Source organism: Amphiprion ocellaris, chromosome 13, assembly GCF_022539595.1.
Source record: "Amphiprion ocellaris isolate individual 3 ecotype Okinawa chromosome 13, ASM2253959v1, whole genome shotgun sequence".
In the NCBI taxonomy this organism is placed as follows: Eukaryota; Metazoa; Chordata; class Actinopteri; family Pomacentridae; genus Amphiprion; species Amphiprion ocellaris.
Genome location: NC_072778.1, coordinates 18,575,896 through 18,601,773, shown reverse-complemented (window position 1 = coordinate 18,601,773; position 25,878 = coordinate 18,575,896). Strand labels below are relative to the sequence as shown.

At 40.7% G+C, this 25,878-nt stretch overlaps 1 protein-coding gene across 1 annotated transcript in view; it reads right to left on the bottom strand.

Moving 5' to 3' along the window:
• Positions 1-10,076, bottom strand: part of LOC111572298 (short transient receptor potential channel 7) — a 64,027-nt gene extending 53,951 nt beyond the window's left edge. The window contains exons 1-2 of the mRNA XM_023275941.3: positions 9,411-10,076; positions 3,414-4,176 (exon numbers count right to left, since the gene is read on the bottom strand). Of these exons, the coding sequence (XP_023131709.2) occupies positions 3,414-4,176; positions 9,411-9,898 (1,251 nt within the window). The 5' untranslated portion in view covers positions 9,899-10,076. The remainder of the gene's footprint in view (positions 1-3,413; positions 4,177-9,410) is intronic.
• Positions 10,077-25,878: the final 15,802 nt, after the last annotated feature.

The following is a 25,878-nucleotide window of genomic DNA, read 5'->3' as shown; positions in this document are numbered from 1 at the left end:
CAGCAATGAGTTAAGAATAGTTTTGTCTATGTGTAAAAAGGTATATTTTGCTGCACTGCCTTTCAGCATAATAGTACTACATGAGTGCTGAACTGTTGTGTATTTTATTTAATTTTGTCTTAAAGAAAAGATACCCATGGACTTTCCAAAGGGGTAAAATTGTTTGTACATTTCAGTTTAAATGGCACTAAGAGAAAGACTATCTTCGAGCACGTATGTTTTCTATTTCCCATGTTTGCTGTTAAATGGTGCAGTGGACAAGTCTGCAATGCAGGATATCACAACGAGAACAACTTGCTCTGTGTTGCTCATAAAACTGAAGGTCAGAAGGAGGCATTTAGCAATACCATCATCAACATTTTCAAGGATGACAGCTATGTTTGTGAAATTTTGCACCTGATTAGCTATCAGCGTTGCAAGGCAAGTTTATTGATTTGATCTGTGTGGAATGCATGGACTGTAGGTAAAAGTACATTTTGAACTGTGTAGGCTCTTGTGTATGAGGCTAGAAATCTATTGGCTATGAAATTGTTCCCTTTTTTTCTCTACTCTCTTTCTTGGTAGAACTGTTTGTTTCTCTCATACAGACAAGGGATGAGACATGCTGAGATGAGATCTGCTGAGATTGAGATGTGTTGGGGGAGTATACAAATGAGGACTGTTGTGAAGCAATTGTTTGACTCCAGTGATAGTATTTTACAAACTTGAATTTCTGTTTATTCTACATGACTTATTTAACAAATTAAAATATGTTTGCACTAAACAGGTTGTTTAAAAAACAACAAAAAAATCTGTGCTCCCCGGCACAACACAGCAATCATGTCTAACTCAGCCGTGACCAACATTCATGTGACAAAAATTTCAAACTGAGCTGAAATGCAGGCTGTGACACTAAAGAAAAATGTGAGTCATGAAATATGTATATTAAGAACATCTATCTTATTTTCCAATGTCGGTAACACCTGTAGGCACTTGCGAAAGATTAATTTTTAGAAGGATTTTTTGAAAAACAACTGTGGTAGAAGGCACAGAAGACATTTTTGAGTTCCCTCTCTTTCTACTGATGGTTGTACTGTAGATAAACAGAGGTGCAGGACTTTGTATTGCAGTGGAAAACGAGATTACAGTGGGTAAAAATGTGACGCAACCAAAAGAACATCCAAAAACTACTTGGTGTTCAGAGAGTTAACGTCTGTTTCTTGTAAATTCTTGTAAAGTATGACATGGGCTGTATGTGATGGTTAGCTTGCAGATGTGCTTTGATGGCCTCGTCTGAGTCAAAAGTATTGAACTGGTTTATCTTCATACTCTGCCACTGGCATTATCAAATTAGGATTGTATGATATTTTTACAAATTTCTCTTTATTTGCTTTTGCATACATTTACTAAACTGTACTATGCTGTAAAGTATATTGATCACCAAAACTGACCTAACTGAAATCAAGATAATGGTTTTATGTAATTTTCAAGAGCAAGCTGCTGCCTAAAACCCACACCTGCCACACAGTGTATGTGATGCCACCAGTCCCAACCAATCAGCCTGCTTCAAAAGAGAAAAGAGAAGACAGAGACAGCTCTGTATTTAAATATGAAACACATCGCAAGTTTTCTCCAACACACACAGACATGTATGAACACTTATCCACCACAACAAAACCACAATCCTTAAACTAATCTTAAACTAAACCCATTTTAAAAGTTAACCTGCGTACCAAGTTTTAGCCTCAAAATGTCACAGCATAGTAACAAAATGTGGTGACGAGTCTACAGACCTTTAGCAAAGTATAAAAAGCTTTTTCCAGAATGTCCTGACTCAGAAGTTTTAAACTCAAACTGGTCCTCACCAAGTACACTTATACAAACACAGTCATATATTTTCGAACCACCAGCATTATCACTGAAGCCTGATACGATTCATTGACTGTAGTATACAGAATGCAATCTTTTCTCTCAGTTTAAGTGCACAAATATCGCTCAAATTTCCATCAAACAATAACGTGTTCCACTTTGCAATTCTTACTACGCCACAACCTGAGGAGAGATTGCATTGCTATCAGATGGTAATAAAAGACTCTCAGTGTGCTGGGTAATGCATTCAAGATGAGAGTCACTGGAAGGAATGCGGAGAAACACTGGCAGAGACAGATCTGCAAATTTTCTTTCAGCATTATATACCCATTCTATCTAAACAGAAAGCTATAACAAAATACCCCAGCAGGTGGTAATGTCATTCACTGGGATGGAATGAGGTAGCAATTCCATTTCAGAATTAGTTTCAAGTCGAATACCTGGATTCTTAAAGATCAGCGGCCAGTGAATCACCTATTGAATCTTTTATTTATATTCTCTTAGTATTCTCTTTCAATTCTTTCTGCAGCAGCAGGAAAGATTACAATGTTCATAACTGCATAAAAACTCAGCAATGCTGTGAAAAAACACACCAGAAATCACTGAAATAACTGCAAAATGCAATATTTGATAGTCTACTGAGAACAAAGGGAGAAGCTACAAGTCAAGTTTATATATTGATTCACCATCTGACATGTTCATTAAAGAACTCGTGGCTTTTTGATAACTTGAGGAGGATGAGAGTTCGACTTAACAACGGCGTTACACAAAACTCTGTACCCTGCCAGACTTTGTAACCTGCAGTAGTACAACAATGACTTTGTATCATGGAAACATCAAGTGCATTGTGCACGCAAAATGTCACTGTTCTATTAGGATTAACTGAAAATATTACATTGCATACAATGTAAATGTGCACATTTTTCAGGTGAATAATTTGCATATTCCTGCACACAAAGTATTTTTATTACTTTTTGGGATTTATCAAGCTTTGATTAGGGCTGCACAGTGGCTTGGTGGTTAGTACTGTTGCCTCACAGCTAGAAGATCCCTGGTTCGTGTCCTGACCTGGGCCTGGGATCTTTCTGTGTGGAGTTTGCATGTTCTCCCTGTGCATGCATGATTTTCTCCAGGTACTTCGGCTTCTTCCACAGTCCAAAAACATACTGAGGTTAATTGGTAACTCTAAATTGTTTGCACGTGTGATTGTGAGTGTACTTGTTTGTCTCTATGTGTAGCCTTGCAATAGACTGGTGACCTGTCCAGGGCGTCCCCTGCCTTCGCCCTAAGTCAGCTGGGATAGGCTCTTCTTTTTAAGTTATATCTTTTGCTACACAAAACGGTTAAAAGTTGTTTTGTCACTGCTCTAAGTGAAACAGGAAATGTACATTTGAATTTACTGAATGGATTTGTACCTCGATTTATGGTTACATTTGTACTACAGTAGATGTATCATTAATTTAAAAAAAAATTATTGCATCCGTATCTTCTGAAGAACAAAATTCAGTTTTCCTACACTAGTAAAAGACATGTAAACAAGCAAAGAAAGAGAGAAACCTCCTCACCTTAAACTCTGTCTCGATGTTTGCCAGTCTTGCCAGCTCGTTGCTGAGCTCGAGGGCGGTGAGCACAGGGTCTTCACTGCTGAGTGACAGGTAGGCTGCGCTGGCCAGGCCCTTATACGCATTCATCCTGGACCGAGAATGGCTGAACGAGTCTTTCTTCTGTTTCTCCACACACTCTGAACATTTACAGAAGTAGTCATGTGGCCTTTCTATGCGGGCCCCCTTCGTCAAAAGGATGTGGACAATCTCGTACTCCTGGCAGTGAGCAGCCAGGATGACGGGCGTGACATCATGCGAAAAACGTGTTCCATCCTCATCATATGCGTAAAAGTCATCATCACGCATCTCCTGCTCCAGAGGGCTCAGAGCCAGTCGGAGACCTCCACCGAAAGCAGGATGACCGAGAATGGCTTCGACGATTCGAACATAACCCTTGGAGATGGCCAAAAGCAGGCCATCTCCAATCCTGGCCAAACCATCCTTCTTTAGTAGCAGCTCGGTCACTTCTAGGTGCTCATTACCCACTGCCAGCTGCAAAGCATTCTGGCCCATGTAGTCCACGCAATTGAAGTTCAGGGTTTTGGACTCTTCCAGCATTTTGCGGACCACAGGTATGTTTCCGTATTCAGCAGCATCCAGAAAACGCTCCTCCTCTGCAGTGAGTGGCGAGCCTCGCTCATTGAACATGTAGGCTGGACCCCGCACTGCCTGGCGACGCCCCTTCTCCCTCAGTGTGGTGTGCCGGCGGTGCATGGCCTCCACCCTGCAGACAGGAAAGCAGGAAAGAAACAGCGAAATTAGGCAACAGGGCAATAATCACCATGATGGAGATGGAGGTAGAGAAGAAAGGCAAGGTCAGAGGAAGGCGTGACTAAGTAATGGAAATTGAAAGAAGGAAAAGTGGTCGGGAAGAGTTCAAATGTTAGAGGAAAGAGGAAAAGACAGCATCATTAGTCATATCTAGCTGACTGATGCATCGGGATAAAGTCCTGACTGCCTCCTCATGTGGATGTTCTCTGAAGACCAGGACTGTTCAAACACAATCAGTGGTGCTTAACACAGACTTCTCCTCTGACCTCAGCAAGCACCACCAAGACATCTCTCATATATCTGGCCCTGGCTGGATCAATGAGCCGCTACCAGGGTCAAAGCTCACTGCAGGGCCATCTCAGGTCAACAGCTCTGATTGGCAAGACAGAGATGAAGCTGTCAGCTTAATTGACACTGGCATGACAAATTCGCACTTTGCATCAGGGGTCTACTAAAGAAACCCTGTGACCAGTGCTGAATCTGTCTTTATCTACCGTCGCATGCACAGAAACGGATATGAACATGCACCTCCTATTTTATACAATGCCTGTGTTTTTCATTTATTTTAAAAGGAGTAGGGTCCCCGGTGACACATTGTGGGAGCTTGCACAGAACACCTTGTAATCACTCTTGTTACTGCAAAATGGTTTTCATCACAACTATTGTGCTCCCCCTATTGTATTTTAAGAACACAAAGATCTGCCACAATATGTGTGTCTTGACCCACACAGTGAAAAAAAGAAAGCTTTGATGATCCCCAGATGTGGGAGAAAAAAAAAAGAGAATTACCAATTCAGACTTGAGATTTAATCTTGAAAATGCTGATAGTATGTCATTCAGAACAGTTCTTATTGAGTGGCCTAAAAAGAATCCCACCTATTTGCATACCCAGATACCTTTAAAGCCACACTTGGTTAGCAGTGTACACATATAAGACTCCCAAAAGATTTCCAATATAATTCTGCTATTGTGTGTGTTATCCTAATGGGCACAGTGACCTGACAAATGACAAGGTCTAGTTTTACAATAAGAGCTGCCACCACATTTAAAAATACTGAAAGCACACGAGACTATTTTGTGTGTGTGTGTGTGGGTGTGTGTGTGTGTGTGTGTGTGTGTGTGTGTGTGTGTGTGTGTGTGTGTGTGTGTGTGTGTGTGTGTGTGTACAGAAGGCAGGACATAGAAGGAAAAGGTGAAAATGGAAATCTGTTCAAGGTAGAAATACTCCCTGGGGGTGTCAAAGGATGTGGAACTGAGAAGATGAAGAGAGCTAACCAAGACAAATGTGTGTGTCTGTGAGCAATTGTGTGCGTGAGAGAGTGTGTGTGTGAGAGGTAGAGAAGGGGGGAGAGAGAGAGAGAGAGAGAGAGAGCATATATTTGTCAGTGTACGATTAAAGGGTATAAAAGGTTCATAGCTCTTTTTTTTTCGATTTACAACATCAGCTGTGTATGCCTAAGGCTGCCAATCAATGTGAGAGGGCAAAATCTCACTTTCTCGCGCTCTCTCTATCTCCTACAATGCATACAAAATGTGCACACATGCCACAGTCTCTGTAAAATGTAATGCAAACCGATACAATAACCCTAAAGCAAGTACTACCTCTATGAAGCTCATGATATTTTTTGTTGACTCCATCAGAAAAGTATTCATGTCTTAAGGCCATAGTTTGTGTTGTTGATTTGCTACAATGCATTATGCTGTAAGGTGTGTCTAATTTCTCACTGAATCCTCACAATAATATGCAGACAAACGCTCACAGACATATCTGTAAGTACTGGTAAGATTCCTCACAAATAAAGGGACAGACTGGCTGCCAGCCCATTTCAATAACCTTATATTCATGTAATGAATCGCTATTTTCCATCCCTCTCCATCTCCTTCACCATCCATCCCTGGCTGTTTGTGATTCGGATGTGAAATAGAATTTACCTGCATCATTTCAATGCGAAATTACAGGAGGAGGTAGACACAATGGAGATGGATGGACAGAAACTGTGTCTCTGTATGTAGGACAGAATGATGAAAAAAATTAGCTAGTCAAGCAGGGATTGCGTAAATGCACGTGTGATTCTGTACTATTGATTATATTTTGTTCCTAATGTAAGAGTATAAGATTAGCCACATTACCACTCCTGCAAACAAGAGCACTCAATTTTAATCCTTGCTTTGGTTCACAAACACTAGAAAAAAAAATGCTTCTTTAGCGGGCTGTATGTTTGACTGTCCTTACTAACCATTTGTCGGTCCTACTTTACTTGAAGGAATATGCATAAGGCTGACATGACACAGAGCCATGACCATGACCCAGCACCTGTCATGAACATATAGGGATCACTACGAATTATCTATGACAGTTATAATTAAGTGTCATTTGGTCAATGACGTCATTTTAAGCAAGATAAGTAACATGTCAGAAATCTTTGTTATGACAAGCTTGAATTAACAAAGGTTAGGGTTATATGACTATAACAGTGTAGTTGAGGTCCAGGAAAATATTCATGAGACAGCCAATGTCAAAACTGACAGCATGGCATGTAATGCAACACATAAACTTGTATAAAGAGTTTCTTTAAGTTTTTTATTTGGCTTGCTGTATCATGTTTATGACTGGTTATAGTGTCATTGGCAATTCCAAGTCCAAACAAAGATATCTAAAATAATGTTAACTGTGCTTAAAAATTAACTGGGACTCCTTCATGTTCATGGCAGGAGTCATGTCAGTGTTATGCACATCCCATTAAGTGTAATCCATTTGTTTACTTCCACTTTCCATTATTCAACACTAAGTAGCATATTGTAAATTTGTGTAAAAGGGACATAGCTTGAACCTTAAATAATGGTGAATCAATGGGTTGTAAAAATGGTTCTTAACACATAGTGGGATCACCAGTGGTGGTAACCTTTTCACACTTTATTTGATTTCGTGTTAATGGACAAGCTTATATGCACTGTTTCATAATCCTGAGGCTACAAACTGCAGTGATTCAGCCATCACTGAATCTACTTAGTTCTTGTTTTGATGCTGTATCCAAGTCGGTGCTTCCTGCAGATCTCTCAAAGTGCATGTCCAATCAAGCAGTTCCCTCTCCTAGTAACAACAAAACTGTCAGATAGGGGAAAAAATGTCAATTTTACACCATTTCTGCCAGTGATTCCAACACACCATTGCAGCTTGTTTTAAAATCCTTCCTCATCTAACCAGGGTTCTCGAGCTACAGTTCATCTGACATCTCAGACACTTAATTGGCTTCAGTTAAGTATATTGAATTATGAGTTCAGTTTGAGTCAGAGTGCTGTCACACTCCAGATTTTGCAAACTTCGCAGCTAAGTTAAGTGTCATTCCTGTAGTCCACATACAATAGTTTCATTCCATTAAATGAATATCAACAAATAGAAAGCATACATACAGCTTTTGTTGCTAGAATGATTCCTCCAAGAACACTAATAATGAGATGTAAATGTACAGTGAAGCTTTGTATAGAAAATAAGATAAAATAGCTTCCTCTGTCAGATTTTCAGTCATAAACAAAAGTGTATTTTCAGTTTTTTAATTATTTAGAAAGTCCTCTTCTTCACAGTTGAACTTTTTGAGCCAAGTCATTTGTAAGCAGTGCAGGTAATAAATTTAGAGAGGTCATTTATTGGGGAACCAGAGAAACAGAAAAGAAGAAGATGAATCAGGTTGGAACTCAAATGTTGAGGATAATGACTGAAAAATATGCTTCGACTCAGCCGGTTTATTTACAGAACTGACTAAAGAGTTTGCACTTTATCAGTGCACAGACATGAACAGAATATTTGAGAAGAGTTACACTCTCAGCTCCCTCCTTGCCTTTATCAAAGACACATACATACGCACGCACACACACACTTTCAAGCAGCAAATTGACAATTTCTAAGATCAAAGGTGAGTTGCTCACCATAATTTAGCAGTAACGATAAACAGGCATGTTCACCCTTTGTTACAGGCTCTTTAACATAATGCACACACATTAATACCCACACACACGCATGCATGCACACACAAGTGCACACCTAATATTTAGCCTGGCCAGGCATCAGTGAGTCAGTGAGAGCATACATGCTTTTTTTTTTTCCAAGTAAGGCCTTTTAAAACTGAACGGTGACGTATTATAAAGAGGCAGACCAGCCAAGATCAAAGACCCAAAGCTGAGCTCTGCCATTCTCAATGTCTGATAGTCAGAGCTAAGCTGGCAGTGCTACATGAATAGCCATTATATGTCACCATGTATGTCCCACTTGTTCACTGTGGATGTTTCCTACATGGATGCAGTAGATTGTGCCCACCAAATGGTGTTGTGAGCCTTTTGCCTCACAGTGAAGCAATTAAATACATTGGATGGTTGAAAAATTATTGTAACTAGTGCATTATTTTAGAGCACTCGCACAAAAACAAACACACAGACAGACTGTATCTGTGAGGGCTTTGTGTGTGATAAGTGTGACATTGCTGGGATGTACTGTGCTAGCCAATTTCTGTAGTGTGCTCCAGCTGAGCGTCACATAATTTTAGCCCAGCGTTGCATCTTTACTCTGACTGACACGCACACATGCACGCACACACACACAATCCCTGTTGACTGGTGCTTTAATATATTGGAACCACTCCAGATGCTCTCTAAACACAACACAACAGGCGCTATAGTGGAAAGACACACTTACTAATTCAAACTCACACACTCTTCACTTCTTTAAGTATATACATTCTATATATAACTCATTCACAAGGAACACATCACTCTGCTGTCCACATAGTCAGCCTAACAGAGTGAAAGGGGGAGGGAGCAACAGAGAAAGCCTCATTCAAATATTTGAGATCTAATGATTAAGTTTCCACTGCAGCTCAGCACAAGCTATGTTTTAAAAATGCAAAGTAATTTCCAATGAAACTCATTCAATACATCTACTGCAAAAGTCTGCCATCACCTGTCCAAGCACACACTCTCCAAAACTGACCTCTACTTGTTGACATTCCAGATGGATTAAGAGGTGCTCTTCAATGAATTCAGCAACCCAGAACAGGTTTCCAGTTATACCCAGTATCCTCTTTGCATAGCTGCAAAGTTTACATACAAGCACATGGACTCTGCGCAAGGCCGCAAAACCGCTCACCGGATAGTTCAAATTAAAAATTTAGGTTAAGAATAAAAGGGAGGACTCACGTTTGGCGGGTTTCAGAGTTGAAGTCGGTGTCTATGTGCTCAACAGAGTAGTGGTTCCCGTAGTCCGAGAGCTCCGGAGCCCGCTGGAGTCTCTGTCCGCGGTGCTGAAAGCGATCAGCGTTCGCCGCGCCTCGTCCTCTCCACTTGGAAAAAGGCTCATCGTAGTGGTCATGCGCCTCATCTATCCGCACAGCCGGCCGAGACCGAAGTGGAGAGCCGGTGTCCCCGGTGCGCCGGCGGAACTTTGGTGGTGTGAAGTGTGTGGAGTCCCCGAGTTCCGTGTTCTCCGGAGACGGGTGAAGACACTCCGGAGTGGCGAGGTAAGGCGGGTCCGTGTCCCCCAGCAGCGGAGAGGCGGAGGAGAAGAGGTTCAGGGGCCGTGGAAGGGAAGGAGATCCTCGGGGAAGACCGACAGACAGAGGCGGGGAGGGAGACTCGGAGAGACGCGCTCTTTCGCCGCTGTCGCTTTCCTCTCCCTCGTCAGACATTGGGAGAGTTCGTTTGGACCATATACTTTGAAATTATTTCAGCTATGTGACAGACATTTAGCGATATTTGCCAAAGTTTCCATCGCACAAGTTTCCTCTGAGCCGCTCAGCGTCGACGAGTCGAGCCTCCACCTTTACGCGAGAGTGCGCGCCCTAATTAGACAGCACCGAGAGTGCGCGCACAGGAAGCCAGCCCTTTACAAAATGGAAGGAAAGGAACATGTGGCAACAAAACAGCGGCTGAACTTACATATTGCACTGGCCAATGAAAATGATTACAATTTAGGTTTACAGAGACACAACTGAGTTACAGTTTAGAATCTGACATGGAATATTTGAGAATCACCTTTATAATTTCAGTGAGCCTATGTCATTTCCAGAAAATATTTTAAGAAATAAAAGATCCATATGCATTGTCTGCAAAATTAGGGAACTATAGTCCCAAATTATCCTCATGTGAGATTTTCACGTTTCCCACAATATGATTAAAATGAAAACCCAGCGACACAAACTCAACTCTTCTTACTGATTTCTATTCACATCCATGTTTTAGTTTCACACAACAACAAATACAGAAGAATGAGACACCACAAGTGCCCTGTGCCAACTGGCTACTAACAAACAAACAAACAAGCAAGCAACTAAAAAGGAACAATACAACAATGTCCTATTTGCAAGAGGGTCAGTTAAAAAGCAGGTTGGTTGGAAAGTGAAGGAGTTAACTAACATGCCCACCTGTTGGCAATCCATTACTGCTACTGTCATAATCCTGTTGCTGCTTCAGAAAACCACTTGAATATTTATGTAGGCAAATATCAGTAGTGCAGTCCTCGCTTTCTCTTTTGGGTTTTGACAAACCCAAACACCATTTAAGGTTCCTGTCATTAGATCAGAAGAGGAAGGCTACCCAGTGTTTGAATCTCACTCTGTTAGTGTGTCTGCATGTGTGTGTTTGCTCTTCTAATTAGATGCAGAGACCCATTAGTCACGATGGAGACTTCCTACACCCCCGCATGGATGATAACCAGTCCTAACCTGCTCTTTGATCTATTTTCCCATTTATGCAACACACGCAACCCCAGACAACAACCTGTTTTCACTGGTGTCTATACATGGGGCTAGGATAAAGTTCCCAAAATTGGATTGTCTGTAAATTAACCTGAATAACAATGCTACAGAGTTTAGTCAAAATAAACGCATCAAATCTCCTTGTAAACATCTATTTATAAATAAACATTCATTAAATTGCTCCTCTGTAAGTTACAAAAGCACATAAAGACAAACTTTGCAGCTTTTATATGTTCATTCTTAACCTTTGGTAGACTTCATGGTTTCACTGACTCAACTCAGTAGCTTAAAATTGCTCAACCAAAAGACAAAGTCATTTCCAGGAAACATTTTAAGAAATAAAAAGGCCCACATGCATAATTTCTTTACTGAAAAATGAGGAAATGAGTTGACTCAAATTATTTTCATGTGAGATTTTCACATCTTTCACACATTAGGTTGATAGAATTAAAATGAAAAAAAAAAAAAACAGTGAAGCAGCCATGCAGGATTAATTACATGAAAATGAATATTTTAATGATACTGCAGAGCTGGGACAAGTCTCTCTTTAAGGCTGCGGTTTCACTATTGGAAACTCATTACAATGGGCTTTTATATCAAGTGGTCTGTATGCTCTACACATGTTGACCTTTAACAGAAGAATATCTAACGGGTGATGCATTATCATTGCTAAAGCACCCCTTTAATCTATACACTCTGACCTGACAGGTAATTTGGAGATGAATGAGAATTGTGTGGAATTGATGAGGTGGTGCCGTGCTGATGTCCATCCGTTTGTGTGTGTTCCTATATGGTCTGCCATCATGCCTGTTCTGTCATATAGCTTTGCTTGGAAAAAGTTGTTATGGGTTTATGTGTGTATACAATTGCAAAACTACATTAAGCTACTTTTAAAAGGGTGTTGTTACAGAGTTTTGACAACTAGCCAAGCTATACTGCTGTGACTTTTAATGCAGCTGGATAGCTCAGAGACTAACACCTTTGGCTTTGGCACAAGAAATCTGTGGTTCAAATCCTGGTCAGGGTGCATTTGTCCAATGAGGACCCTTAGGCAAGGTCCTACAACATGCTAATTTATTGAGAGAGGCAAAATATGAATCTTCCTGCTTTGTTTAAATAAACCACTGCAGAAAAATGTTTATATAGTAGGCCAGACTCCTTTAGGAATGTCAATATCTTGAAAACAATGTAATATCTTGCTCAGCTATTCAAAAACAGTTGAAATAATGTAGTGTCTCTGTACGAGCTTGGAATTTTCTGGCCTCAATTTAATCATTGTGTCACAGCAGGTGTATTCTATTGTCTGTCTGGCACAGCCCCTGTTGTGAAATCACTGGTTGCAGATGTTTAGAAAAGCTACATATGTGCTCAGGAGAATTTCTCTGCTTTACGATTCCATGTGAAATTTTTTTCAGAGCAAAGACAGCGAGTCTTAATATGGAGGGCTTTGTAACTTGTCAAAAATCACACTAAATGCTAAATGTTTCACTCAGTTTTTTCCGAGTCAAAGTATTCTTGTCCTAAAGAAAACCAGACAAAGACAAAGCTGCAAAGTCGACAGACGGTGTTGGAGAGGTTTGATCGAATTACTTCTTGCAATAGAACAAAGGTCAAATATGATCACATTAAACACCACTCCAATTTCTCTGAACACACTTCTCTTATCATACATATCAAAATATGCAACTCCCTCAAAATCTGTCATAAGTCAAACAATATGATACCTAGGAGAAGAAAGCATATGTAGACAGTGGAAACTGCAGATGCTATCTCTGATTACCTTTATCTTCTATATCTGAGCAAGTCAAGTGACTAAGCTGAAAATTCACCAGACCATTACCCCAAGGGACGTGCCATAAAATACATTTGAAGTAGCCCAGCTTTCTTTGCATTAACTTGCTTTTCAAAACCTAAAACCCCAATCAAAGATAATTGGCACCGCAATGGTGGTGATCACTTTTCTTTGATAACTGGGTTTTCTTCACAAGGTTTTGACTCTTTTTCTGCACAATATGGTGAGCCAGCTACTTCAGTTAAGAGGAACACTTAGCTAGAATGTGACAGCTGCACATTTGAGCCCTTGGACTTTAAATTTCAAACGTTTACACATCATGCTTAAAACATGTATTTAGTTGGAGCACGGTCCCATAACGAAGGATATAAGGAAATCCCTTTAGTTTTTGACCAAATCAAAGTAAAATTATTGTGACTGATTGAATATTCTTTGCAAGAAATACCAATAGAATAATCCATTTTTGAATCTGTGTTCTGTTTGCTGCAGTACCAGCAGACTAAGATGGATCAAGCAGCGCAATAGGAAGACCATGCATTAAAACATGTTTATGCATTTTGTGCATCACCACCTTAATGCATGTAGGCTCCCATGGTAACACAATGCGAACGGTTTTCCTCCCATTGCTGCACGGCTTCATGCAGAGAGATTACTAATGAATGGCTCAGCAGGTTTGTAGATATTACGTATTTCCTTAGCTGAGAATCTACATAGAGAACATGGTCAAGAACAGGATTGTTGAGAGTGTGGCGCTTCTTACAGCCTGTTTCAAAAACTCTGAGCATGATTTCATCTGGAGCAGGTTAGTTGTGCAGCATCAGTTACCATGGTGATCTAGTCAGGTTAAAAGACAGTCACCTTTGTGACATTGGAAACTCTGGCTTGACAGTCAGCATATCTCAATAATACAACAACTAGCAGGTATTGCACACACGTCGGAGCCAAACAAAACTTGGCTACCATGTGTTGTAGCAGCCCTTCCTGTTTTCTAACACTGCTTTCATTAGTTTCCACCTGTGTCATCACCAGCAAACTGCCTGCAGTATCTGTTAGAAAATCAAGCAGATGAACCCCTCCAGCAGGAAAGTCGGTCCAGTCTGTTGGACAAGCTACCGGGAGCTTCCATCCCCTTGTGACAGCAGACAGCAGATGTACCAGTTTGGTGATGCCAGTGATTGCTTACTCTGGTTGACACAAAGAGTTAAAGAGTAAAGGTTGTCAGTTCTGGCTGTACATTTGACAGGTGTTTGCCTCCACAAAACCATGGCATCCAGACAGAAAATCAATCAAAAAGAGATAACAGTCCATGAAGCCCTGAGCGGTTTATGATGTTGGCTGAGGAAAGAAAGCTGCAACCCTGCTTCCCAGCAAGTTCACCAAGTTGGCATTACCTATTTGCCCTTCAGGTTTGTAGAGGACAGCAGGCCTCTATGATACTGCACCTGACAGAAAGCCTCCTGTATTCTAATGGATCTCCATTTTAACAGTGTTGTCTATCAACTGTTTTAAAATGAAGTTACCTGAGATACATTTTTCAGATAGCAAAAAACAGTGCTGGTCTTAGATCATAGTGGTATGTGTCAGTCGAAAAATGGAAAACCCCAAACTAAAGTGCACAGATTGAATCGCGAATACTGTTTCTTGTTCACTGACAGATCAGATGCACAATTGTTTCACATCCTTTGTTTCAAGGAAAAATGAACCACATGCATATAATGTGTGTCCTGATGTGTGTCTTGTTTGTTCATGCACACTGTACATCATCATGTACAGTAGAGCAAAACAATGAATTCATTTTAAACTGAAACTGCAATTTAAAAGAATGTGGTTTGTAAATCCAAAATGCTACAATTAAGGTTATACATTACGCCCCATGTCTAACCTGAGTATTAAATTGGTGGGTCAGTGATTTAACAAATTCATTCTGTAATAACATGTTTTTGGTTGCATGTCATGTGGTAATGTTCCAGTACCTATTCTGAATCTATTAGAGAGTGAATATTGAATGGTAGAGGTTATCAATCAGAAAAATCGGAATATGCATACCTTCTCCAAATCGCACAGCCTTGTATACCCCCATAAAATGTATATAAGTAGGGTTAGACATACAAATACATAATTTACACACATAAATGCATAAGTAGACAAGTCATGCTAAGAAAAGAAATTGACTGTTGTTTCCCTGGATGCATGAGTTTGTCTCCTCAATCCCACATGCCTTTATGCATGTAAAGCACTTGGTTAAAGTCTTGGTAATATATTACAAGCAAAGGCATCCCGGCTATCTTTTGAGTCAGCACTGAATTCCTCAATATGCATTCAAGATCACACTCCTTCCCCAACTTTAACTAAGTGCTTTGTGAAGCCCAGAACATAACCAGCGAAGCATTAATCATGGCAGAACAGGATATTGCAGGGAAAACAAATGAAATCCGTTGACAAAGTTTTGCAGTGGCAGCCAGTCTAAGCACTACGCACTGGCAGTCGGTTTTGAAAATGTATTCAATATGAGTATTTTTTTATGTTGGTTAAAGGCATAATCTTGGCTCCATTATGTTTCCAGCTAAAAGTATCTGCTCATGCAGATTGGATGCACATAAGCATATTTTTTTAGAAGAGAGGGTTGCAGAGTTGAAATGACAGAGAGAAAATGAAAGAGAGGGATGACAAATATCAGTCATTCAATGGGTCCTAGAGGCTTTTGACTTTTTTCCCCCCATCACTTTACACTGTATGTCCCCTTCTTTTTCACACCCCGTCGTCTACTCATTCCCTTGCTGTCAAACATTATGTCACCCCCAGCTCCATTTATTCAGCCCCAAACATGTCATCTAGGCACATTTCATCAGGTCTGGAGGCAAAAGTTTTGGTCACTTGCTACACAAAATGTAAAAATCTTTAATAGGTTTGTAGACCGTTTCATTTCAGATTTGCATAGTTTATTTTCACAGCCTGTCTAATAGCTTGTTTTTTTTTTTTTTTAATTTTGGAGGTGCTTTGGGGTGACATTGAAGTTAGGATTACTGGAAAGCCAATTAAATACACAATTAAAAAAGCAACAAGGAGAACATGTTTTTTAAAATAATGCATGAGACACAAATACTATTCAAGCTGACTTCAACATCTGGTCTTTACCAAAATTCGGGACGGCTGAAACAATTCTTGCTGGAAATTGGCCTCTGTGGGGAAAAGGGTGGAAAAGAAGCGAGTAAGAATTGTTGACCCTAATCAGACCACCCTGCTTAGGTTGTCTGTGTGACTGAATGAGGCGAAAAGAGGGACAATGGTACCGTCTGTCACGGGTAAACAAGGCCACATAGCAACCTAGCTTCCTATCCTTCTGACTTCAACAGGCCAATCAGTGTTAATGTGTCAGTGGAGGAAGGGCACACAACCCAATCACTCACACTTTCCACTGACAACATGATAATTTTATCAGTCATTTAATCAATGACATGTCATTCCACACTGGGGGCAGCATTCCCGTGAGGAACACACATTTGTTCTTTAGTGTACTTTGGATATTTACTTCTCTTTCGTCTCTAACTAGTGAGATCTCTCACAGGACAAACTGTAATAGCAGGCAGATACTGGAGTCAATACAAACTCTATGCATATTTCATATGTACAGAGGTAGAGGCACTGAAAAGTTTAAAACTTTTATAACGTCTGCTTGCCAGAGTTTGATGAATGACTTGTGACAGAGCATTTAATGAGGTATTCTGTTGACTAGACTTTATCAAAGATGTCAGACGCTGTGTGTGTGCGTGTGTGTGTGTGTGTGTGTGTGTGTGTGTGTGTGTGTGTGTGTGTGTGTGTGTGTGTGTGTGTGTGTGTGTGTGTGTGTGCGTGTGTGTGTGTGTATGTGTGTGTAGGTGCCTGAACCACACATGCTATTATGTGCACACTCGTGCACACGCAAAACAATGCAAATTCATGCAGATAAAAGCTCGGACAATTTTTTTTTTATTCTCTCTCCTGTTGTTACAGAAATATATTCACAGCCAGTTCTGACACACTAAAAACATTCTGAGCGGCCTGAATTGTTCACTCTCCACATAGTGTGCACTCATTGAAATGTATTCTTTACCCATAAACACTCACAATCACTGGTGCCCATAAGTCGAACCCCATACAATGAGTGTAATATCACAATGCATCCCATGCACATCTAGCCTGCATATTTATTCATTTACAACCTGTTGAGCTTTACAAATAATAAAGGAGGTATATCAAAAAAAGAAGTCCACATGCATTTCTGCTGGCTTCAGTGTATTTAATATGTCCCCACATCGACGTATGTCTCCAGGTCATTATGGACAGTGACAGCAAGTGTTCAGCAGTGTATTTTACAGTGTGTGTGTGCGTAAGTCGCCTTGGAAGGGTCAAATTCAGCAGAGAGAACTAGATGATCGCATCACAAATTAAAATGTTTTCTATTTAGCCCACTAAATACTGACCAAAGGACAAAAGGATGACTGAGTATATTCTTTGTCCACAGATTTTCACCAAGATATGTTTTCTTGATTCAAATGGGAAAGCCTTGGCATTGTGTTAGAAACAAAACAGACCTAAACTCACCAGACCTAAGAATGAGACGACAAAAGTACAAGTTGAATTTCCTTGTCCTTAACAGCAATGAGTCTCTTCAGGTTAAGGTGAGGCAGTGAAGTTTTTCCAAACTAAATCGCCATGAATGTATCGTTTGCGGATAATTACAGAGTAATAGAGCACCTGGCGTTGACTTTTGCACTTTGGGATTGGGAGTTGTAGCAAACTCCAACTAGTAGTTAATGTAAAGTAGGGAAGGCAGTTTGCATCATGCAGAGCAGATCATTGGAACCTGCCATCAATTATCCCCACCAGTGACCTATGCTGGCAGGATTAACAGCGTCTCCGGCACTGAAGCTGCTCCCTCAGCTAAACAGCTGGAGCACTGGATGTTCCCACTATGAAGCCTTGAGTGAGAGGGCCCCCTGCTAAGTAAACAAACCACCTGGGCTGAACTTTAATGAATATGCACTGATTTCTACTTGAATGAAAATTTCCAAATCATTATTGACTGCACAGCAAGATGGCTAATAAAGGCTCTGTGTGCAGGACTGGAACTGTCGATAAGAAAGCACAGCTCCTCTTCAATTCTAAATGTCTGTCATAGTGCAAATAAAACTGAGACAAAATAGAAGGTAAACTAATCACTTCCAGAACAAAAAAAAACTAAGCTTTCAATGTGCTCTATCTCAAAATAATATATGAAACAAAGAAAAACTATAGTTACAGTGGCATCAGAAAGACGGACCAAATTACTTTTAACATTGTTTGCATTAAACAAAGCTTTACTAGCAAACATGTGCAGATTTGTTTAAAACACCTGGGCAATATTCTGATAATAAAATAACATAATGAATGGTGTTACGGTTAAAGAACTGTTACTATAATATGACAAGAAGTGTACTGCAATTCCTAGGAGAATGGTCTGCCTTTTCTCCTGAATGCCAGTGGAGAGCAGTGGAATAAACAACTCAGGTAATGGTATTCAAATCCCACAGGAGGCCCAGATGTATGCCTGCACACATACAAACACACACACACAGACACTGATTGCATACTCCTTCGTCCCAACTGACTAAAAAAAAAAAACAAACAAAAAAAAAAAAACTCAGACGGCTACCTATTCATTCTTCACAAAGCTTCTATCGTTGCACAGTGAGAACTTGTCACAACTCTAATCCATTACAGTCAACAAGAATAAAACCCATTAACTTGGGAGGCACTTGGAGGTGAATAACAGGCATCATGGCACACATCCAGGTTCTGTGTCTCCCTACAACAAATCCTACCTACAGCAACATACAGCTTCCATCTGAACTGTAAATGACTCCAAAATACATCTGCCTCTAGCCCTGTCATGAACCCACAAAAGCCTCACTAGCAGCTTGCTCCACATCTTTGCCAAAACCCTTCATCTCGGTCTCACCCAGCTTTGACAACCGCAGGAAATCCATGCTGTAAATTGAAAAAGGTCCTCAGAGGATGATGTGGCAGGCTACATTTCCCTTTTCACACTGTTGGACTAAGAAGTGAAAGTGACACAAGGCTGTGAGAGCTTGGAGAACTTTTTTTCCTGACAGCTAGTGCTGCTGCAAAAAGACAACACAAAAAATGCATTTAATTGACAAATAAGAACTGACGAAAGCAGACGATATGAAACACAAAAAGTCTAACCCTGATGTTCACCATCCCTATTTCATTTGTTTGAAGCCTTATAAAGGTAGACGGAGTTACTCTCAGACATTTTCCACATTCGCAGAACTGTTTCAGAATATGAAATTAGGAAGATGTGATACAACAGATTGGATTTGTCATCTGTTTTTTGTTTTTTGGGGGGCATCAATGAAGTCCTGAGACACAGGTGCATAAGCTATTAGGCTGTGGCTACACAGACAATAATTGGATTTCGGATAAATGTATTGTTTATTCGTGTCTCTGTAGAGGGGATGTGTTGATACTTTACAGAAAAAACAATGCCAGAATTATCCTGTAACCAACAGCCATGCAATCCATACATGAATGTACTATTAAATTTAAGACAATGAATTGCCTTCATTTAAGGTAAAGACTTCACTCACCAGTGGGAACCCTGTCTTTTGCAAAGTACTACATTACTCTCCCCAGTTATGTTGTGGTGACAAATGTAACTCTGTTTAAAGGCAACAGTCTTTTGAGTGAATGAATCACTACAAACAGGGAAGTGATGGGAATGGATGCTGAAAGATGTGGTCTTGGGTAAATGTTAAAAAATATGTTGTGTCTTAAGTCACTGCAGAAGTTTTCTGTCACCAACTGCTGCAGCTGTGTTTAAACCATTTAACAATACTGTAGTCACCACAAGAAAATGTTGAATTTCCAAGATCAGTTGTCCTTATACTTTTTTCAAAATTCAGATGTTACACATTAGTTGTATGTAATCATACTTCCTGGAAGGCAAGTTAAAAGATGTGCAGGTATGAATTAAAATTATATCTTAAAAAAATGGCTTTGAAAGATTTGTTAGTGTTATTTTGCCGGCATTTTATATCATTACAGTACATCACATGGAGCAATGGCAAAGGTTTTACAGCCACACTGACAAAATTGTAATCACTCCCAGGCACCAGAAATAAGGATAGAAGAATTATTAGCCCAGTTGAGCACCGGCGGTGAGCAGAGCTGTGTTTTAAACGAAAGGTAACAGAAGTTGTAATAAACAATCTTACACAACCACACTCAGTTTCCCTGTTAGACTAAAAATACACTGATAATTCACTTGTTGGCATCAGTGTAATTGGAACAATTGGAACATATTCAGCTGACAATGCTATGCTAAGATTATTACTATGAGACTCGCAGGTTTATGCTATCTGGAGCACCTGTAACATCTGTCTGAAGTCTGATTAACTTTACCATTTGTTTCTGATTGAAAGGCACATCCCTCTAGCAGATACACAACTTGCAAAAACTGGACAAGAAGCACAAACTATCTCCATAAATTAGAACATTAAATACTTTCAAAGTGGCAACACTAACTGCTGGTAGCTAAGTTTGGTGGCAGCTACAGATTACCCTGAAACCCTAAAATCAGCAACATCATGTTTCAGGATATGGGCCTGGTGGGGCAAAACATATCTACATTGAACAGCTCAAGATTAAGAAACCAAAGAAGGATGGTAGACATAAAGGTATGGAAAAGGAGATAAACAGTTTTCAGTCTCACTGTATACATAGGCGAGAGTCCTAGTGTCATGTGATGCTCTAACACCTTCACTTCTATTGCTATTACACAACAACTGTACATATACAGTTGTAGTAATGCTTATTAATGTAAAGCATACAAATGACAGAATCCTTGCTATCATGTTAACATACAACATTTAATGTATATATTTACATATTTATCTATATGAATACTTATTAACTTAGAAATTAGCTATGATTGACAGGTCCCCTGCTATCACATGCTGATAATATATAACAATTAATGTATTCCAAATATCGGTTATCGGTCTCATTGATTACCAATACTCATCTCGGCCCAGAAAAAAAATCCATATCGATTGCTTTTTCAATACACTCCCTACTGGGCTACAATCGGTGAAATGTTTTTTTTTCAGATGTCTCAAAATGACTGAAAGGTGATGCTCAATTTTCTTCAAGTTAAAAAAAAACAAAACTGGTCTGTGGTTCATCTAAGCAAACAGAAACAATCAGTCCCTGACTGGCATCTGTTAAGTGATATTTACTGTAGCTACTCTGGATGACCCCTGCAAGTGCTTCAGCTTGTACAGCGAACTGCACACAGGCTCTGCATACACTGGTCAGAAAACCGCGCAGAGCAATACTTGTAATAGTTTCCAGCTCATTCACTAGATAAGTGGGATAATACTATCAGCAAACATGGAGCTTATGAAAAGCAATCATTCATCGTAATTAGATAAGATCCCTCTGAAAATAAAAAAGGTTGATCTGAAGTCGAGGTCTTCCTTCCAGAAAAATATTTTTTTAGCACAGCTAATAGGTTTTGTCTTTCCACAACCACAATACTGCACGGTTTATTGTGCACCAATGAGCCAAACACTCCTATCTAATATATTTTTAGTCTTTGTCTGTCATCAAAACAGCTCCGAGCCACCAAGGCTGTACTCTACAAGACCTGTGGTGTCACCACAATATATTTAAGACCATAATGAATAGATATTTTCAGTACTAGAGGTCTTCATTTTTGATGGAAATGCTCAGAATTCTAAATTAAGGAACCAAAACCAAGTGTAGCCAGGTGTAAAAAGAACACACACAGTTATTTGAGTACAATCACAGAAGAGAGACTGTTTATTTTCTTTATCTTTATTTGTTTTGCATCGGTAAAGTGTTAGATGTCCTATTGCATTTGAATGCACCGCGCAGCTCACGTGGTCCCACGCGCGGTACATAGCTCTCAGCAGCCAATCAGAGGCTACGCAGGTCACGCTCAGCCTGTCGGCTCAGATGCGAAGTGCAGGCGCGCTGCTCTTCCGGTTCCTTCTGATCTCAGCCAGAGAAGCGAGGACAGCTGCACAGTAAGAGGAAGAGAAAACCAGGAGAAAACCTCGGAGTTTACCTGTGAAAAGGACAAAAAACAGTTTGAGCACTTACCCGCTGGAGGTCCGGAGCCAAGTGACTGAACGAAGGAGAGTTACGTCGGTAAGACGAGTCAATTATCCGGCGGAGAAAGAAAACCTTGTTGACGCTTACCGTCGTCGTCTATGCTAATGCTAGCTCTGTGCCTAACAGGCTAACCACTTGCCTTTCACCCAGAGAGCCGCGGCAAGGTCCGACATCGGCGTGCTCCGCCTTGATACACAGAGAGCAACGGTGAGAAATGTGCCTTTTTAGCTGCTTTGGTGCTATTTTCCTCTTGTTTTCGCGGGTGTTGAAAGAAGGTAGCAGTGATATTACGGTTATGAGAGTGAACTGAAGTGAATAATGGTGCAATACTTCTGGACATATGCGCATTGTGTTTATTATTTTATACGGATGTGTATGTAATTAAAGGGGAAGTGTTTTATTTTCCTAATGCCAATTTAAAGGGAAGAGAGTAATTTGGTATGTTGTGATGAATGTAAAACAATATGTTATTTTGTACTATATGATTTATTGAAAACATGTATGTTATTTCAGCTGAGTTTTGAGTAACTAGAGGGTAATTTTTGGTGCAGTTCTCTCACATGAATAGGCCTATAGTGTAAGAGAAATTTAAGCACACTTCTTTAATACCTCTGTGTCTAACTCAAGATGTGTACTGTTATGTTTTTTTTACATGGTTCTGATATGGTTATGATCAATGATGTTTTGAATGTTAATGGTTACTTACCATAAGGATTATTGAAACCCTGTTCGTATGAACAGGTAAATGTGTGAGCACTTTCGTGTTTAGTCCTCATAAATGATACACTTAAGACTGAACGTTGTACAACTGAGACAGAGATTTAAGATTTGAATAGCAATGAAGATTCATGTCAGAATTAGATGTAATGGTGTGCATCTTTTGACATTTGATATCCCTGACGATGCATCTGAGAAAAGACGGTGTTGGATGTAAATTGTGTGACCTGTCTACAGGTCAGGTTTTTTTTGGAGGACTGAAGAGTCTGAGGTTCAGGACAAACTTCCTGCTGTAACAGATGGCGAGCCAACCACCCTGAAGAAAGATCAGCACCGAGAAGATATCCACGTACCCACTCATTCACACACACATTATACATTTACATTACACTACAAAGACCTCTGGAATCAGGTGAACTTGTAATAATCCTACAACAGGAAAACCTGCAACAACCCCTATTTTACTTAAGGGCCCCAACGGACATTTTTGTTTTAAGTGTGCACACTGGGTTTTTTTTCTTATTGTCTTACTGTTTGTATTATTATTTTGTATTCTGTACAAATCAGACAAATTGTTTTATCTACTGTAAAAAATTATACGAGTGGCTACTCAACTGTTACCCCTGCGATTGCCTCATTATTGTTGCTCAGTACAGTGGCTCCTCCCGAATTTAGTGTCTTCTGATTCTGGTCCAGGTATTATAAATAGTCCAAGTAATTATTACACTGTAATTCACTTCTACATCCCTGAAGTTGGTTACAGAAGTGGCGAGCCAGCCAGGAGCCATTTGATTTGAGCATCAGTATTGAGGTAATGACCAGTATGGATTTCATACAAAAGTCTGGTGTCAAAATTCCAAACGCAGTTATTGTCAGCGGGATAACGCAGGTGGCTGAACAAGATGAACAAGTGCTTGACTTTCTAAAACAGTATGGTAAAATTGAGAGAATCCTTTTGGTTGATGATTCACAGTCCGAGTTCTTTCAAAACCTGATCGTTGAATATTCTAACGGTTCAGCCTTAGAAGGTTTGGAACCTCACTTACCGTACACATGCACAGCACAAGGTGACTCTACTGTTGTCTATGAAGTTAAGACACTCAGTAGCATGTATGCTACCAAGGTTGGAAGTAATGTTACTAAGACATACTTAGCTGAACTCAAGCAACTAGCTAAGATGAGTGGCAAAGACTATGGTGAGGTGTTGAAGGAAATGATGTCTCAGATTGGGGAAGATGTTGAAGCCATGCAGCACACAACTGAGGAATCCTCCCCCGCAGATGTTGAGACCACTGTCTTATCCCCACCTGCTCATAAAGAGCAGCAATTTCACACCACAATTTCAGATGTCACACCAAGCAACAATGGTGCCACCGACCACGTTTCCCTCACTAATGGAACGAGAGCACCGTCCCTTTCAGTAAGTGACTTGAACCCACCTGACATCCAGAAGGTCGTGGTCGAGCATATTGTACGGAGACAAGACGTTGTCCCACACATCCAGTCCCAGGTGAGACTCCGCTCCTTCTCCGGCAGGACTCCCAGACCTAATCATGAGACTGATTATGACACATGGCGCACACACATTGAGTTGCTCCAGAATGATCCCAGCATGCCCCCCCTCCAAATATCCAGAAAAATCCATGAGAGCTTGCTCCCACCAGCAGCTGATGTAGTCAAGGGCTTACGGCCTGAGTCACCACCTGCAGCCTACCTACAGCTCCTAGACTCAGCCTTTGGTACTGTGGAAGATGGGGAGGAGCTTTTCGCTCAATTCCTGAACACCCTCCAAGACCCAGGTGAGAAACCATCCACTTACCTTCATCGGCTCCAGTTAGCCTTAAACCGAGCCACAAAAAGGGGGGGAGTTACACGTGAAGAAGTAGACAAACATCTTATTAAACAGTTCTGCAGGGGGTGTTGGGATAACACCTTGCTCAGCGCCCTGCAACTGGAGCAAAAGAAGAGCCGCCCACCCCAATTCTCAGACCTCTTGCTAATGATTCGCTCCGAAGAAGATCGACAGCAAGCAAAATCTAGTCGCATGAAGAAACATATTGGCATCACAAAGCAAAGAGCTCAGGTGCAGTTCCATGATGCATATGTTTGTGAACCAGAGGAGAAGGGTGGGAGTAGTATCAGTGCTATAGAGGATCTGAGAAAGCAAGTGGCAAGTCTGCAAAGCCAACTAACTACATTCATGTCACAGAAAAATACAAAAGGGGCTAGCAGCAAAGGATCTGCAGCTAAGCCACAGAGCAGGATGTCAAAGCGAAATGATACAGACATGCAACGACAAATTAAAAGGAAACAGACATACAAACCCAGGCCCTGGTACTGTTTTAACTGCGGTGAAGACGGGCACATCGCCCCCTGCTGCACCATCCCTGCAAACCCCAACTTAGTGGCAGAGAAGAGGAAGCAGTTGGAGGAAAAACAGCACCAGTGGGAAGCACAAAATGGTTCAAACTTACCTTTAAACGGCTAGCAGTTCCTGTTGTGGGACAGACAGGGGCTGAGGAGAGTCAACAGCGTCCCTCCGATGTAAACAATGAAGACAAAACTCCTGTTAAGATGAACAAAGTCAATACACCAGCAAAGAGTATCAAGACTCAAACATGTTCCAGCCTACAGCATTCAAAGCAGAATCAACCTTTCCAACTCCCCACCCGGTTGGTTGGCATTAAGAGTACAGCTCAAGTGACTGTGAGAGGTGAGGAGGTCAACTGCCTCCTTGACTCAGGCTCACAAGTTACCACCGTACCTGAGTCATTTTACAAGCAGCACCTTTCAGAGCAGAAGATTAAGCCACTTCATGACCTCTTAGAAGTGGAGGGTGCAAATGGGCAGCTGGTGCCTTACTTTGGCTATATAGAAATGACCATAACCTTTCCAAAAGACTTCATAGGGGCTCCAATAGATATAAACACACTTGCCTTGGTTGTCCCTGACACTTCACAATCCCTCATGCTCATAGGTACCAACACCTTAGATGTACTGTTTGACATTTACTCAGAGACTGATTTAACCGATCGCCAGCCCCTCCCACATGGCTACAAAGTAGTTTTCAAGGTCATTGAGCTGAGGCGGAAGCAAGCAAGCAACGACCACCAGGGGGTAGTGAAGATGCAAGGCAAGACGCCTCAAGTCATTCCAGCCGGTGAAACGGTAGTGGTGGAGGGAGTTGCTCTTGTCAGTGGTCTTCAGGATGAGAAATCCGTCG